The sequence below is a fragment of the Morone saxatilis genome, unplaced genomic scaffold, assembly GCF_004916995.1.
Source record: "Morone saxatilis isolate NCDOM2014 unplaced genomic scaffold, NCSU_SB_2.0 Contig9, whole genome shotgun sequence".
In the NCBI taxonomy this organism is placed as follows: domain Eukaryota; kingdom Metazoa; phylum Chordata; class Actinopteri; family Moronidae; genus Morone; species Morone saxatilis.
The window spans coordinates 11,523,508-11,540,984 of record NW_023340268.1 but is presented as its reverse complement, the minus strand read 5'-3'; the positions used below and the strand labels follow the sequence as shown (position 1 = coordinate 11,540,984).

The 17,477-nt window shown below is 39.4% G+C and overlaps 3 protein-coding genes across 3 annotated transcripts in view; 1 reads left to right on the top strand and 2 right to left on the bottom strand.

Annotated features, from left to right (window-relative positions):
- Positions 1–252: 252 nt before the first annotated feature.
- Positions 253–9,458, bottom strand: mapk15 (mitogen-activated protein kinase 15). The gene is made up of 14 exons (XM_035680829.1): positions 8,842–9,458; positions 7,480–7,578; positions 7,131–7,160; positions 6,003–6,093; positions 5,424–5,554; positions 4,588–4,751; positions 4,108–4,247; positions 3,942–3,999; positions 2,622–2,759; positions 2,330–2,435; positions 1,879–2,194; positions 1,442–1,569; positions 1,178–1,330; positions 253–1,032 (listed from the first exon to the last, which is right to left on the bottom strand). The coding sequence occupies exons 1-14, from the start codon at positions 8,959–8,961 to the stop codon at positions 838–840; spliced, it is 1,869 nt and encodes a 622-aa protein (XP_035536722.1). The 5' UTR covers positions 8,962–9,458; the 3' UTR covers positions 253–837.
- Positions 9,459–10,983: 1,525 nt separating this feature from the next.
- On the bottom strand, positions 10,984–16,429 carry vps28 (VPS28 subunit of ESCRT-I). Its single transcript, XM_035681667.1, has 10 exons — positions 16,366–16,429; positions 14,974–15,037; positions 14,824–14,852; positions 14,512–14,549; positions 14,318–14,407; positions 14,114–14,219; positions 13,856–13,957; positions 13,422–13,475; positions 13,246–13,337; positions 10,984–12,131 (listed from the first exon to the last, which is right to left on the bottom strand). The coding sequence occupies exons 2-10, from the start codon at positions 15,011–15,013 to the stop codon at positions 12,011–12,013; spliced, it is 672 nt and encodes a 223-aa protein (XP_035537560.1). The 5' UTR covers positions 15,014–15,037; positions 16,366–16,429; the 3' UTR covers positions 10,984–12,010.
- A 220-nt stretch (positions 16,430–16,649) lies between these two features.
- LOC118342451 (aurora kinase A and ninein-interacting protein) overlaps positions 16,650–17,477 on the top strand; it is a 2,628-nt gene continuing 1,800 nt past the window's right edge. Inside the window, exons 1-3 of the mRNA XM_035681006.1 lie at positions 16,650–16,744; positions 16,962–17,072; positions 17,307–17,463. Coding sequence (XP_035536899.1) covers positions 16,980–17,072; positions 17,307–17,463 — 250 coding nt within the window. The 5' untranslated portion in view covers positions 16,650–16,744; positions 16,962–16,979. The remainder of the gene's footprint in view (positions 16,745–16,961; positions 17,073–17,306; positions 17,464–17,477) is intronic.

Genomic DNA, 17,477 nt, shown 5'->3' with positions numbered 1-17,477 from the left:
GCAAAAGTGAAATACTACTCACACTGTTGCATCAATATTAACAATATAAAAATGTAATATATAATAATAATAATATATATATAGGGTCCATTTGTGTGCACAACAAGCTCACTCATGTTAGTACTTCTGTACTTATACCTAAGTAGGATTTTATAAAGGATCTGAGAACTTCAACTTTGGTTTATTATCAAACTTTATGGTGCTTCTCTGCCACAGTCATCTCTGTTAAACATTACAAACTGGGTTGAAGAAACATTTACATTTGTCATTTCTGTACACATTAGATAATAACGTTTACTTACTGCTGTTGTATTCACATGAAAAATAATTCCTTGTTGCATACAATACATTTTAACAACTATTTGCATATTTTACAGTTATGCTGTGTCCATCTGAAACCAACTGGCTTAATGTAAATAAACCATTAAGCTCAGAGGTCTTTAGCTACATAAGTTAACATGAAAACCAGCAGGTTTACCACTACAGTGGGCAAGAAGCCCCTCTTTGCCCAGTTGGTAATTCAGCCTTGTGAGAAATGCTGTTGAGCGAAACTTGCTTTAGAAACTACACACATATACATATTTTCATGAATTGCTGGTACAATTTGATAACTGTAATATGAACTGGATTTTTACAAATATGTTTTCATTGTCACAGACAATGGGTACAATCTACACAGTATACAAGAGGTGTTTGACCTAACAGTTACAATTTATCTTCCCAATTTATCTTCCCCGTTTGCCACGTGCCTAACATCCTAGTACAAGACAAGCTTTGTTGTGTGTTGAAACACGTGTGCCACACTGTGCCCCTATGTAACCGCTGATAAGACAGCAGTTACTGGTTGTAAGGGCGGCTTCGAAGCAGATTGTCCAGATCAGTCTTGTTGATAGTACCATAGGTCTGAGAATAGCTTCCCAGTTTGGCTCGAGGGTCGCCCGCAGCTGCCACATTACAGTTGCTCTGAAATACTTTCTTGCTGAACCGCGTCGGTGGCCGAGCCTCACGAACCTGAGGATTTGAACGCTGGTTCTGCATGGGAGGAAAAAGAAAGTAATTCCATCTATATCTTAGTAAAGCCACCAAGATTTAAAATATTAATATATTATATAATATATTATATTTTCATGCCTTCTATATTTAAACTAATATTTCATCAAGCACGTCATGGACTGACCAGGCGTGCAGATGTGACATATAGCCCAGAGGGCAGGGGTGGCTCATCTTTGCGAACCAGCGGGTTGTTCTGGGTTTGGTTTAGGGTCAAGGAGAAGGAACGGTTATGAGTCACAGGGGCTGAGCGACCACGCTGGAGAATCTGGTCCATGGACTAAACAGGGTAGAGATTAGAGACAGAACATAATACTGGGTGTGAGCAGCCAGAAATGAAAGGAAACAAGATAAGGTCACAGCAAGAGAAAACTGGATGGTCTGTTCTTACGTGAGCATTGGTGCCCTCTGTTGGTGATGTTGTTGCATTTCCATTACTGGCCTGTTCCACTGGTCTCCTGCCTGCTGCAGTGGCGTAGTGGTACTGAGGAGGACCAGCTGGACTCCGAACAAAACCATCTGAATGAAGAAAGGGAGAGTGTGTATATATACTGTATGTTATGTAAAATATATGCAGCTGTATTGTTTAGATTTCACTGTGAATGCCGACTGATACCAAAACATACTTTTTTTGATTACTTACTTTACTAATGTTTTACACCAAACTTAAAATGTCTAAACACAGGCAAACCTTACAATCTATAACAGACTTAGATCAGGAGCTATCATGTTTAAATAACAAACATATTTTGATCAGTACCAAAAAAGTACTCTAAAGGTCTGATACCCATCCCTGTGTTGAACCTGTACAGATAAATTCAAACATACTTGGGGCATGTGTGATGGGGTTATATGTGAGTTTTCCCAAGCTAGGGCTGGCTGTTGGACTCGTCTTCTCCACAGCTGGCGGGGTTGATGCACACGCGGGCACAACAGGTTTGGTGACGCCTGTGTGTGAAGGTACGTGGTTCGTCTCATCGGTCTTTTCATGTTGTGTTTTCCCCTCGTGTTTATCATCCACACTGCCATTTGCTGCCACTGGGCCTTTCTCTACTTTATCCTTCACACCGGGCTTCTCACTGCCTTCTCCCTTTGGCTGGATCAGCCTTAGCATCCCCTGATTAGTTCTCCTCTCCAGCATCATCTGCAGGTAAAGAAGAGGAAAATTAGGTTTAATCAGTGTAATCAGATAAAAAAAAAAGAAGTAGTATTTAATTGATCTGCTGTGTAAAAATTAAATTCAGTGTTGTCTTTCAAACATCTATGACTCATTTTGTACCTCATAAAGTTTGTTGCGGTACTGAACCACAGATAATTGTACATCATCATCCACTGGCAGCACTACATCATAGTTAAGAGCTGGCTCCTTGGCTGGACTATGAAACCTCCAGGGACAGAAAATGGACAGATGGTAATGGATAAATGATAGCACTTAATGGGACTAGCAGTAAACAGCTTTAATTTTGCTCTAGCACAGGCAGCATTGCATACAGAAGAAATGGGCAGAGAATGATAAAAGACATCTCTACAGTCCTTTTCATTAATCAATCTAAACTATTGATCCGTAATACCTGGATACATATGGGTGTTGGAGGGCTTGCTCAGCAGTCAGCCGCTTGTCAGGGTTGAAAACTAGCAAACCTCTCAACAGGTCCAGAGCATCGGGGGGCACAGAAGGCTGGAGAAGATCCTCCAAAGAAACCTGTGGTCTGGTGAAGGAGGAAAGAAAAGAAGAAAGATATTTTCAGTGGTAATAAAAGTAATAAAATGTTTGTTACAGTACTTAAGTATTTTTTGTGAGTATTTGTACTTGAGTTTTTATGTTTCTGTCAACTTTCACTTTTACTTCACTACATTTCCTAAATAAAATATATACTTTTGCTCCCACACACTTCCTGTAAGCATCTTTGTTACTACGAAATAAAACAGTAAGGTCATTGGCTAAGATAACAGACTGCTAGCAAGCAGGTTTGCCGAATCAGTGTGATCCTATCTTTTAAGCATGTTAGATCATTGGTGTATGACGTTACTGGGCGTGTGCAAACAAGCGCTCTCAAAGCCATGGTTAAATTTCGATTTCTACTGAAACACAGGCATGTCAGATGGTAGCGTTCATGATGGAAGCAGATTGTTAGTGCTATTACCACACCCAGTTTTTTATTTTTTATCATTTCAATCTTGTACTCTTCACACAGCTCCCTCTGGAGCCACAAAAGGCTTTATACATCTTTTTCAAATATGCAGTAGTACTCCCAAAGACCCGTAAACAGACTTTGATGTGTAATATAGGTGGAGTTTCCCTTTAAAAAGTGGAACGTGGGGGGTGTAGAAAGGAGACTTCCTTGAAAATATTAGCCCAAGTGTGAGTTGTCAATATTTAAGTAGAAAGAGTAAAAGACTAATATAACAGATCCTCTTAAAGTACACACATACAGTATATTTGCCATTAACAAACTGTCCTGTGCAAAGATCAGAAATACAGCAAGGGAGTTAGTTCGCTCAGACAGTTCGACTCTACCTGCTCACTCAAACATTCTCTGCAACACACCATTTTCAACAAGGTGGTCTCTTTAAACGGTCATTGCTCAGGTTATGATTTTGCTTTGTCACTGCTGTGTCATTGCATCTCTGCAATAATCGCTGAGCATGTAGTCAGCCCCACCTCCACCTGTAACCTCTGATAATGATCCTCCCAGTGGAGGGGAAGAAATTTGTTTTCGTCACTCCCTAAACTCGCTCTGTGCCAGGATCGACAAGGTCAGAAAGAGGCCAAGCATGAACTGTGCACTCTGTATTCACATATAAATAAATTATAATTCACATTGACATATACAAAAAGAACTGTGTACATTTTCACTATATAAATAATATAGAAGAAAATATTTACTTACTTCAGTAACATCCTCTGAATGACAGAGGATCCATATTCAGACTTGATTGCAACAATATCTGAAAATTAAATTGCATTAATTAATTCATAGTAATGAATGATGTCCTAGCCAAAAATAAAGTGTGAAGGGTTTATGTGAGTTTAAATCTGGAGTTCTCTTTCCTCACCCTCTGGGCTGGGGTGTGGTATGGCACTCATTATCTTCTCTATTTGGTTGATGGTGGAGGTCCCGGGGAACAGGGCTTTCCCCAGCAGCATCTCTCCCAGGATACAGCCAAGGCTCCACATGTCCACACCTTTAGTGTACCTTTGGAGAAGATGAACTGCTTTTACAGTCTGGTACACTTATAACAAAGAAGTATTCTGTCCCTCAAATTAAAATGCCATCTTCATCATTGTTAAAGTCCCCCTCCAGTCAAAAATATATTTGTCTTTTTCTTGTGTCTAGCAGTATCATTTTAGAAATTACATTTTTTTTGAATATTCATATATTCTGTAATTTTTTATGAGGTAGAAGGAGTAGATACCTTTTTAATATGGGAATTATATAGCGGGAAAAACACATCAGCAGCACATTATTGTTCCAAGCAGACTATTTGTACAGCAGAAGATGTGGTGCAGAGACAGATGCTCATCACAGTTGATACCTTGTGGATCCCAGCAGGATCTCGGGAGCTCGGTACCACCGCGTCGCCACGTACTCCGTCAGCGCTGGATTCCCACTGTCCTCTTGGATCTGGTTGAGTGATCTGGCCAAGCCGAAATCACACAGCTTGACTACACAGTCAGTGTCCAACAGCACGTTGGACGGCTGTGGGAAACAAGGCAAGAGAAACATTCTTCACATGGACAACAATAGTTTGATTTTCACTTATCTACAGAGAGGTCAGCACCGAGGTATAAAAACAGAAAGGGATGAAATTCTAGTCTCTAGTGTCAGAGGCCATTTTGTGTTGCCATGTCAGCAGATTTCCTGCAGACTTGTGCAAATGTCACTGAATGTTTTCACATACACACAGTTTTCTGGACATAATGACTGAGATCTTTAGCTGTACAAATATTTTGATAATCAACCAATCGTTAAAGTTATGTTTTATTTTCTGTTTCATATCAGTGCAGACTAAACATCTTTGGATTTTTGGACTGTTGGTTGTACAAAACAAACAATTTGAAGACCTCAACTTGGACTTGAGAAAACATGACTTGCATTTTTCACTATTTTCAGACATTTCATTGACTAAATGATTAACTGATTAATCAAAAACTTCACATTCATACAAAATGCCAAAGTTACACTGACAAACATTTACTAGCACCACAAAACAACATTAATAAAGGGAATCATTAATGTGTGAATACAGTATGCAGCTATATCTTTTAATCAATATAGGGGCACATTTTGTTACTTTGATATGTTTAAATACTTGTCATATTACTGTTAATACAAATGAATTCACAACTAATGCTTGATATTCTGGTATACCTTTTGGTCCCTGTGGATAACATTTCCTGAGTGCAGGTATTTGATGGCTTTGAGAAGCTGGTACATCACATAACGTTTGTGGATGTCCTTCAGTAGAGTGCCTTTCTTTATCACTGCATGGAGGTCAGTGTCTGGTACAAAGAAGAAAGTACAGTGTTAATACAGTAACATTTACCAATGATTGGATTATAAATTATCCTTAGTTATACTCAAGATTATTCTCCACCATGATTTTGACACCTCTATAATCATACACAATGATTTCAACCAAGTGAGAAAAGAGAGAAACAGTGGAGGTTTGTGCTGGGATGCTGGTGTACAGTCGTGGATAAGACTGCAGAGAGAAGAGGAGGCCAATCTGTGGACTCAGCAGTAAGATACTGCAGCTAGCCAAGGGAAGCAGAAGCCCTTCTATACACACAAACACAGTCACACCTTGGCCTTTTCAGTGCCAAGTTAAACTGCTAAGAACAACTGTAGCCTTTACTCTTCCCCATGTGTCACAACTGACTGAGGATTATTAGTTGAAGCTATGTTCGTGTGCAGCACTATGACCATACATGAACTTCCAACACTCACCCATATATTCGAAGATGAGGTAAATGTCTTTATCATTTTGCGCTCTGATGACATTTAGAAGTTTGACGATGTTGGGATGATCTCCAAACTCCTGCACACAGAAGAGAGATTTTTGTTTAGTAACAGAAAGCACACAAACAGAGAAAGCCCACTCTGGCTACTGTCTGACCCCGTAATCACTGGCAGATATTGTGTCAACGTTGTGTAAACAACGGTTTCAACACAGGTTACATAATGGTCACTGTATGTATGAAAACAGCTGATTAGAGTGGCCAGTGACATAACTGAAGGTCACATGAATGCAGGTCAGTAAAAAAACAATGAAACAGGAATATGTTATACAGGGGTGTTCCTGTGTGTTTAACAGCTGCCTGCACACCACATTTCCTTCAGGATTATAATGAAGTTCAAGTTGAATGAAAACAATATCTAAAAGACCAACTGATATTTTAACACCGATGCACTGCAGAGTCCTTTAAATATTTAGAAAAAGCACCAGAAACATGTAGGTACGACTGCAGACTGCGTGTATCCTCTGCAATACTTGTGTATCATTCGTGGTGGACATAATTTACAGAGATTTCACATTAAGGCTGTGCAATTTTTGACCATGTTGTACCAGCAGTGGTCTGCTTAAGAGACAATGGACAATGTGGACAATGTCATGGCTCAGTGGCTTTCACAATGTAAACTTAACAGCTGCAAAATCGGTTTAGAAACCTTTCAAGCGTGTTTCCATGAAGCAATTAAATATGACGAAACAGTACTGTGCAGAGTAGGAAGGGCATGGTGCAGCGACTGTAACAGTATCACAGGAGCAGACTTTTAATCAATACAGCGAATTACCTGTAAAATGTTTTTAAAAAGCAATATAAAAGGGAAATACATAGATAATAAGGAATGTATGGAGCTCATTCGCTGACTCACTGGGACGATCACTGTATATTTAATGAACGGTTCAAGTGCCCCTAATATTCTGTACATGTAACACAATCAGAAAGAGACTGGACAAAGAGAGAAAGAGAGTGGGGCTGAGGTTATAAATCTTTCAGTCTGTGGGACTTAAACTAAGAGAATGATAGTGTGACAGTGACCTTTATTTAACTCAAATACAGTCATTATTGTTACCTGGAGGAACATGATTTCCCTGAATGTCCGCTGCAAAAGGAGAGAAAATTACCATTAGGATATGTACTTTACAAGCAACATGCAGCCATAAAGAAGGCACACACCAGCCTCCGGTTCTATTTAATCATTAGCCAAACTTGTCTTTTCATTGAAACAGGACAGGAAGCCAATTTTAGAAAGGAGGGAAAAAAACATTTGCTGGATAATTTGAGTTATTTGAGCCACTAAAAGATATAAAATAATATTTTTTCCTTTGAATTGATCATAACCTGTAGTCAAATGCAACCACTAATAGGTCACAATTATGACTTTATGTCATTGTCACTGCTCATACACATCAAGCACACACCTGAGCATCTGTCCTGTTCCTGAAGGCATCAAAGATCTTCTTCACGGCCACAATCTCACCCGTCTGTCTGTCAACTGCTTTCCATACAATGCCATAAGCCTGAGACAGACACAAAATACTGTTAACACAACATCTGGTCACCTCTTGCAGGAGGTGGCTTATATTCAGTCAAACATTAACAAAGTTTTAACTGCAGGATGTCAACGTAAAAAAAACAACACTGTGGTCTGTGCCATAGCCAGGAATTTTAAGTCCAAGCTGCTCCTTTATCCCCATCTGCAAAATGTTCTATTTATTTAGATTTTTAATTAATTCAGCATTTGAAGGTCCAAGATTTGCTCTTCATGATGGTCTAAACTAAAAGACTCTACTGTGCCAGAAATGCCGGAGGTTGTATTTGTTCTATGTCTTAATTGTTCTCGGTTAAAATAAACAGAAAAAGGTAAAGACACGACCTCTGTGCCCTCAGTTAGCTACAGCTCTGACTATGGTAGAGGGAGAGTCAGGGTGCTGATGTAGGCGGTGAAGTGAAGCGTAACAGAGGCAGCAATGAGCACACGGTTATTGTATGGGCAGAGACACAGGGAGTATTCCTGTCACTGGAGGCTCAGATTCACACAGCCCGGATGACTCCACGGCCGTCGTCTCTGACAAAACCCAGACTCCAGAGGATTAGATAGTGGTGTGCATTTACAGGGCAAAGTTTAAAAACAAATAGCAGTACATTCAGAGCTGTAAAAGCACTTTATGACTCTCTAAAGCCAATTAGCACAGTGCTGCTCACTATTGTTCCCCGAGGCACCGCTGCCATCCCACCAGTCAACTGTAAACAGGTTGAACAGCTGTGTAACATGAGTCACAGCCGGCCTCAGGTATGACTAGTTAGCCAATATGACGAGAGGACGTGGCAGTTACCACCTGGCCGCTTTTAAGCAGAGCAGCACTTTGTGAGTCTCTGTGGGCAGACTATGGAAAGAAACCAGGCTGCTTTTAGTCATGTGGCAACCGTACCAGTGGAGAGAAAAACAAAAGGGTTTGGGACTCTAAAGGGAACCAGTGTCCTCACACATCAGCTGATCTGCAACGGAAAGAGTTTGTCCTGCCAAAGTAAATAAACCCCTTGCTTACAACACTGGTATTCACTGAGGACCTTAAGTCTGGATAATTACAGGAATTTCTCTTAAGGTCAAAGTACAGAGGGGGGCTTAAAGATGGATGTGGTCAACATTAATGTACAGGCACAGAGGAGGTTGGTGTAAGGTGGCTACACACTGAAACTTTTCCAAGAGGCATTCATGTGAAAGGTGCAAAAAGGAGTATTTATATTAAATCCAGTTGAATAAGATACAAAAACTCACTCACCCCTTTTCCAAGCCTCTTCTTGATTACATACTTGAGAGAGATGTGATCCTCCACCTCAGACACGTTTGCTGATTCATATTTCTTGCTCATGTTTCTTTCTGTTTTGTTTCTTGTGCTCATGCAGGAAGCATCACCATACTTTTTCTTTTTCTTTTGGGATTATCCCTCAGTGGGTCTTGAATGTCCGGAGAGCTGGTGTTAAAAACCCGACGAGAGCTGCAGCATCAAACTGAATGACAATTAAAAGTTTGCTAAAAACAAATACATGCAAGAAAAAGTCGAGCCTTGTCTGTGTCTTATCTGTGTATCCCCCCTCTCTCCACACATGCGACCCTGCAGCGCTCAGACGTCGCGTTGCTTACTGTTCAATTAACGTCGGTAGAGAAGAAGCAGCAGGTCCCCTCTTACGCTCCATTTAGTGACTGAAAAAAACAACTTATTTAACCTGTAATGTCCGGAGTGTGCTGCTGCTGTGAGTTGAGGTGAGAGTTAATTCTCGGTGCACAGAGTTTTTGGATACTCCCACACACACACTGCTGCAGTTTAACAGACGAGCCCTAGAGTTTTGTCATTTTCTTGTCGCCCTGGTAACGAGCACGCCGCTGCCTGCGTCTTAAAGGAGCCGCTCACAAAAACACGCTCGTCCTGACGCTCTCGTTCATATACGGACGCCATTGATGGACATCTGGTGTGTTGTCAAGGAGATTAGTAGTGTAGACGACGACGAGTGGAGGCACACACAGATACAAAAGGGTTTCTCCTCATGGCCTCCGTAGATAAATAAAATAAATGAAGCTCTACTGGTTCTAGTTCTGGGGTCAGTCCTCACAAGGGAGGAGAAAACAAAACCACAAAATAATGTGCGTCAACTGTGGGCTGTGATCAACACTGGCTGACCATTAATATTAGATGTATCAGAGAGCAAACAGCCGCATACGTGAATGATTAACCTGATAAAATACAAGTCATAGGCATGTAAGAAAAAAAAGGGGCAATTAAAAGATTATGGTTCAGAGCAATAAACAGTAAAGCTAGTGGACTTTAGGTATCAAACAGGGAAGGTCTAATTAAAGGTTCAACTCAGATGCATTGTGGGGAATGTAGGAGCCAGTGTTTTTGGACTTCCACACTAATGTATAAAGCTCAGAATATTTTTCCTCTCTCTTGCAAGTCCCCTCCTTACAATTTCCCTCTAAATATCACATTTGAAAGGGATTCATCTCTAAAGTAACTAAAACTGGTCCTGTGTTTATTAGATAATCTTGGGGGGGCTTAATCATGGGGCACTGTGCAAGATTTAAAGATCTTTATTGTTTTTGTTTGTGTTATGCTCACATGGTGCATATTCCCCAATAAAAGTGAATAAAATTATAAAACACAAATATCCTTAGTTAGTATCAGGGTGAGATATTGAACCCTCAGCCAGTACACAAACGTCAGTGCCTTTTGAGACTGAAGAGTGTGTCTGTAGTATTATAGTATCAAAAAGTTTAAAGAATCATAAGTTGGAATTGAATTCAGGATTATGTCTTTGACCTGATATTGCCTCATTTAAATCAGTTTTCTTGCTTTAGACCGTATTTTTTTCTTTTCACTCTGATGCATTGAGCTGTTTTTCTAAAAAATAAAAACTCAATGGTTAGAACATGTGTGTATTCCTCAAACTAATATACTGAATAAGGTATAATTTTGGTATAGTGTATTGTATCCGCACTGAAGACTTTAAAATCATTCCTGCATTGGAGTTACGTGTTGAACTCTGAGTACCTGGACATAATAAAGCTGACATGTATAATCTGCTGTGTACACTACACTTAATGTGAATTTGAAGCCATTTTTGCACTTAAGCTGATCTGGCTATGGATCATTAAGCTGTTACTGTAGCAAGTAAACAATTCAGCAGGAAAAATAAAACCATATCACAAATCAAATGCACATAAAAGGCAATCACAGCAATACAATTATGTTTTTTATATAAAGAAAAAGGAATAATAATTCTCTAAAACTCTTTGAAATGGTGCAGCAAGTAGCCGTTTGAGTGTTTAAATTTCTTTAAAGCTGCCCCCATTATTATATTTCTTCTTAACATCACGTCACAAGTTTTATCGTTTCGTACAAAGTAAAATACACAACACAATGAAGTTTGGAGGTAGATTTTTTATCTTTATTTCTAAAAAGGTGTTACATGCTCTTATTTAAAAATCAAAACTATTATTTACAATGATAAATCTTAATAAATATGTTCTCCCTAATGGTGTTTGAGGGTTGAAACATATTTAGCAACCACTTAATGTGGCCAAACCCTCATTTCTAAAGCAAATATGGATTAGGCAGGTTAACAGAAACATGACTAGAAAATGTACACAAATAACTCCTTCCACCATAGTTCAATAGAATTATTAATTTGAAATGCAGTCTAAACATCTTAAAGTCCAAACAATTACTTCAGCTGCATTTATTTTCCATTAACTGATAACCGACATTTTATTCTATCGACAGAAACGATTGTAGGATTCTACAGTAGAAACGTGTGTGATAGAAAAACAAACATGTACAGAACAAAAAAAAAAAAAGTTAATCTGACCCCAAGTCACAAGTAGTGGATAGAATTAGGGTACCAAAAAGAAAAATATATATATTCATCTTTCCAATAATACAAAGGTTTTGGCTGTTGCAACCTTTTCCTTCATGTGCAGACTTCGCCCCAATACAACTGTGTCATGCTTCTGGTGCTCTGCAAAACTCAAGTACAAAATTAGACCTTTTTTGATATTACAATACAAAGTTAGAAGTAAACTGTTTTGTCAACGGCAGGATAAACAGCCAATGTTTAAGGATTTATCACACAAGTTTGGCTAGAAAAGAGGCCAATGGAGCACCTCAGAGCAGAGGGGCGAGCCTGGTGGGCAAGGCTGCACGCAGCATTATGTACCAGACACAGCAGAGTATACAAGGCGGGGACGTGTGAATAGTACACAACATGAATAACGACAATCGGGAACGAAGGAAAGAAATGAGGGGATATGAGATAGAAAACCTGTCCAATAATAAATCCACTTCCCACCAATAGCCATAAGGAGGAAGTAGAGCGATTCTTTTTTTTTTTTTTAACTTAACAGATATTAGAGTCAGAATTTCAGACAGATGGGATCGACGATGGATAGATGCTTTAGGAGGAGTGGAGGAAGCGGTTGAAGGCATTGTAGGCCGACTCCAGATCAAACAGCATCTGGCGCACTTGATTATCATCCAACTCGTCTGAGGCTGACATGCTGCTGAGGGTGGTCAGCCTGGTGAGAACAAATAAAAATCAATGTAGATAACAGCTATGACAAAAGCCTTCATACTGCTGCACAAGTTTAGCACTACTGGGGATCAGTGTAGCAACTTAATGCTAAAGTAGTTTAACTTACAAAGTAACTTCTTGATTTTTATTCTAATATTCTAAGGAAAGTTATCAGGAACACCTTTTAGGAAACCCGGCTCTGTGTTTGTAATTCATCATAGACTTAAAGTTACCCTGTTTGGACCACTTGTAATGCTACGGAACAACATTTTTACATCCTGGTTGCTGTTGTTGGATGGATGTATGCAAACAACACCACAGGCTACCTTTATAATATTTTTAAATATGCTAAGTTGTGGTATGAGTTGTGAAAGACAACTTTGAGAGCTTTCCTGTTTGTCAATGGTGTGATGCTTCAGCACAAGTTATCTGATCTGACTCCATGACTTTGCTGTTGAGGAATGTGTACAGGTCTGACAATGCTCGGCTGTGTCATGACAGAGTAAACACATATTTACCATAGTAAATATGTGTTTAATATAGGTATTAATTAGGTACTAATTAACCTGTAGTCGTCAACTTGCAGCCCTCCGAGCCATACATTTCCATTTAAAAGATGCTTAAACATAATAAACATTACAAATTCTTTCATGACCAATTTATGAGGAGTCCAAACTGTTGAAAAAAAATGTCTAAAATGCCAACTATCAATCTAGGATCCATCTATGGTATAAAAATGACATATTTGAACACGGCTGTCCCTTAATAAAGTTAGAATTATATAAAAAAATTGAGGTAGCAGGATGGTATAATACGGTTTAAATGTGAGCACTGACAGTTCGAGACACAGTTTTTTTCTGACTTGTTAAACCACACTTACCCATAAGACATATCTGCTGCAAACAATCATATGTAGACTAAATGAGCGAAACTAGTACTAATTTACCTTGTGGACACCTGTCATCACAATCATCCTCACCTGAGGAAGTGTGTGTGTGTGTGTGTGTCTGTGTGTGTGTGTGTCACTGTGACTACAGTAGCACTTGGCATCCTGCACTGAACTGGCACAGGGCTTAACAATATAAACAATGCAAACTGGGTGGCTCAGTGTAACTAACCAGAGGCTGACTTTGTCTTTAGCCTCTGAGTCTGGAGGCATGTTGCTCATTCTGTTCATGGTTTCCATCAGTTCCCTCAGGTCTGGCTGGATCTGGAACAATGGAAAATAATCAATTAAGCGATTGTTTTAATTGTCTTTTATTTAAGTTTTATACTTTTTTTAAAATGTATTTACCTCATCCATGGCCCTGATCTCCAGTCTCAGCTTGTCCATCACAGTGATGAAGAGCTGGAGGTTAAAGAAGGTGAGATAAAGTGACAAACGGTGAGACACTGCTCGACATATTTTCCAACTTCCAGTGTCAGCAACAGGAAATCACAGTCTTTGCCAGTATCACAGTGTCGACCCACTGATTTTATTAGTTTGTCTGACTTTATGAGCTGAGATCAAAGTTGGCAGTGGATACAGCTGGCAACATCCATTCACATTCTTCAATTACTGACCAGAGGATGCACCAAATGAAGTGAAGCCACTTCAGCCACTCAGTGCTCGAACTGAACACACTAAATCATTTACTAAAAAAATCCGACTGCAACAATTTGTAATCTGGCACAACTACAAAATAAGCCTCTGACTGTTTAATATGATGGAGGGGAAAGAGGACGTACAGAAACTATATCTGCAATGCAGCGGTTCAGGTTGCCCTTGTCATCCTTGATGGTGATTGGCCGATCCTCTTTAATCCTTTCCATGGCTAGTGGGCAGTCGAGCTAGGAAACAAAAAGACAGAAGTAACATCCTTACTAAGACATTACCACAAATGTCTAAAACAAAACAGGTAGATGGGTTATGAGATTATTATTATTATGTCCACAAACAAAAATCAAATGTGTCATAAAATGATCTGCGCTCCGATGAGAACTCACTCTGTACTTCCTGCAGAAATCATCGATGGAGCCCACATCAGAGCCCTGCACCTGTTTGAACGCAGCCTTATACTGAACCAGCAGTCTGGAACAGGAAGCAGTGTACCTGAAAACAGACAACACATTAATAAAAACATTCAATCAAAGTCGCAGGTAGCATTTTTGTCTTTTAAGACACAAAATACGAACTCAAGTTTCACTCACTCGTTAGGTGTGACACAGTCCTTGATGTAAGCCTTCTCCAGGGCCTGAAGGGTCTTGACGACAGCAAACAACTCTGCCATGTTGTCATACCTTCAGACACAGGGTTCATAATGAGGTGTTACAACACGCTATGAATCTCTAGGTTATTGTGTATTCACGTTAGGCTGGTAATTGGTAATGTACGTGACACTTACTTCTCTCGCTCTCTCGCATTTTTGTATAATTTCACTTCCTGAAAAGACATGGTTTGTGGTGAGGGCTTTGATATTTCTTAACAAGTAGAATAGTTCACATATTTTTGTTATTTCAGTTCTGTTTTAATCAAGCATTTCTTGTAGAAGTTACAGCCATATCATTTTTAAAATGTCTGTTTGCCTTTCACTTTTCATACAATTTAATAAAAAATTAAAAAAAAGATCATATAATTGTAATTAATGTGTTTCTTTAAGGTTTATATACATTAAAAATCTTGTTTGCCAAGCATTAATTAAATGAGTTATGTTTACCTCATACAACTCAGGTTTATTGGCCGGAGCTGCGGGGAAAAAAAAATAGTACATGCTTTGAGTGACATCATCTGTCGTTTACAGGTGTTGACAATTTGAGTACCTAAATGTATTTACTGTTTATTTAATAGGTTTATTTGAACGTCTTACCTCCTCCCACACCTCCCGAAACTGGTATCCCATGAAACATGATGCTGAATTATCAGAACGTGATCTGAAAAGGATTAATGTTACAATTTGTCAAATAACTGACTAATAATTGTCGCCAAAACACCAAATCTAACTCAACTGCGAAGCTTTCCTAACAAGTTCAAGTTATAATTTAAATACTGACTTACGGGAGCTTTTCTCTCAGAGTATTATTGATATGAGATGTGTGTCCAATGCAGGAGCTGCTCTTTTAATACTACAGGGGAGTGGAACAACAAAAGCAGCGCTCAAAAGGACACTTTCTGTAAATACAAGTTCTAGCTACCGAGCCGATTGTTTACAATGATTGTTGGTATTTTTAGTATTACGGTTTCTTTCTGACTCACTTGTTCACTTCACAAGCATCACACAAAATTAACTCTTTTACGCAGTAAACATTTAACTTCAGCAAAGCCGCAATTTTACATAGCAAAAGCCAGATTTGTAAAACACGGCAGTAGCTCAGTCTGTAGGGTCGCAGGTTCAAGTCCAGCACGGAGCACAGTACGGACTGGTGTCAGTTCCACCTCCTGTGCACTGCAATGGTGCCCTTGAGCAAGGCACCTAACCCCTAACTGCTCTGCGGCAGCCCAATACTCCACCATCTCTCCAAAGTCTTGTGTCTATACGCCCTGTGTGTGCAGAATTGTATTTCAGGACTATGTGTGTAAAAATATTTCCCCCACTGGAGATTAATAAAGAAAATCTTCTTCTTCTGTTGTGCATCATGACTCAGGTGGCTTGTCACCTGACCTCAGCTAAACAATTCCCTTAGGAAGTGTTCGCAGATATTTATGGCACTGACTGCAACATAATATCATCAGGATCGTATTAAATTCAATTGTTCAGCAGGTATATGGCAGAAATAATTCTCAACCTTAGGTGTATTTAATGTCCAGCTTTAGGGTTGACAGGCAGCTGTTATTTTCTCTCAACTCAACATCTGAACACCACAGTTGTTGTGCTATAGGAACAATTATATGGTGTTATGAAAAGACTTTGTTCGATAAGTACAGGTTGGTTACAGCAGTTCATTAATACGATGCTTCCAGGGTGAGTTTAGAAACGCGAATGACTTACACTGATAATTAGAGAAACCTCTGAAAGTGCTGAAGAAACCCGATCATCGGCTTTCAAACATCTTGTTTTACCGAACAAGATAGCCCGAAGTTAGCCGTCGAGGCTAGCTCGTCAGCACTTCCTTTATGATTTATTATTAAAGAGCCTCACAGGTATTTGTTTGAGCACACTACACTGTGTATTAGTGGCCGTTGTTGTAGCAGCAGGCAGAGTTGTAACCCTATTTCAACATTTAAAGACCTTTAAAGACATTTAAAGACATTTTTTACTCACCCTTTCGGCAAACTGCTGTGACGTCAACGTAAACACACCCTCCTGTGAGGACCAGCAGACGTCAAAATATTAGGTGTCCCGTGTGCCTCACTAAAAATGGCAAGTTTAATACTGGCTTATCTTAACATACGCAGTTTATTCGTGGGCTATCTGTATCACATGATGTGAAGAAGCGGTTCCTGTAAAGAACAGATTTGAAGGCTTTACCACCCTTTTATCGTTTTCACACAGTCAAACGTCAGGGCAGCTCATCGCAGAGGCGCCAGACTCAAACAAAAGTCCGAGGAGGTTTCTGAACAAACACAGCTCGTTAATCCACTTAGATACGTTTAAATACGAGTAAAGGAAAGCTGAACTCATTCCTGTGCAGTTTTATGAGGTCAGTTCAAATATGATATGTTAGTTTGTGTAACGTTAATACTGAAAGCTACGTAATGCTATTATTATTATTATTATTAAATGCAATGTCGCATTAGCTGTTAGCGACCAGTCCTGTCACTTATAGTTATGGTAAAGTTATGTTATGTGAATTAATAATAAGTTAGTTAAGTAAACGGATAATGTCACTGATATAATGTTTATTTACTGTATTTCAGATCACTTCACTCTCCATCATGAAGACTTCCAAACCAGCACTGAAGAGCTCTGCTCAAGAGGAATGTGGTGTTTGGTTGGACACTGCGCAACTAAAACGAAAAGCTAAACAGGTAATTGTGTAAACTAGCTTTAAATTCTGACTGAATGGGAATCAAGTTACCCTTTAGATAAAGCAGGGAGTTCATATATTTAATAACTTTTACACAGCAGATGATCATAACACACACTGCCACTTATATCACGATTAGTAAGTTAACATACTCTCATTAGTAGCCTCTTAATCTGTTATGTCACCTAAGTGTCTTAATAGGATCATATTGTATTCTGCACATCTTATGTTTCAGAAACGACTCGCCCGTCCCATTTCTAAACTGCTGAATCCCTTCGCTGAGGGCGGAGGATACAATTTGGCTGTGGCACTCAACTTCACTCAGACCAAATTGGAAATGCCAAAGACCAAACAGAGCTCTATATCAACCTTCTTCACCGCTCAGCGCAGAGGTGAGTTGCGAAAG

Bases quoted from the DNA above. Each gene is read 5' to 3' on its own strand.
- mapk15 (XM_035680829.1), bottom strand. From the start codon at position 8,961: ATGAGCACAAGAAACAAAACAGAAAGAAACATGAGCAAGAAATATGAA. The intron at 6,094-7,130 runs GTAACAATAATG...TTCTGTGTGCAG, and splicing joins GGGAAATCATGTTCCTCCAG to GAGTTTGGAGATCATCCCAA. The intron at 4,248-4,587 runs GTATCAACTGTG...TCTTCTCCAAAG, and splicing joins ATCCTGCTGGGATCCACAAG to GTACACTAAAGGTGTGGACA.
- vps28 (XM_035681667.1), bottom strand. From the start codon at position 15,013: ATGTTTCATGGGATACCAGTTTCGGGAGGTGTGGGAGGAG. The intron at 14,408-14,511 runs GTAAGTGTCACG...CTGTGTCTGAAG, and splicing joins AATGCGAGAGAGCGAGAGAA to GTATGACAACATGGCAGAGT. The intron at 14,220-14,317 runs GTGAGTGAAACT...GTCTGTTTTCAG, and splicing joins GACTGTGTCACACCTAACGA to GTACACTGCTTCCTGTTCCA.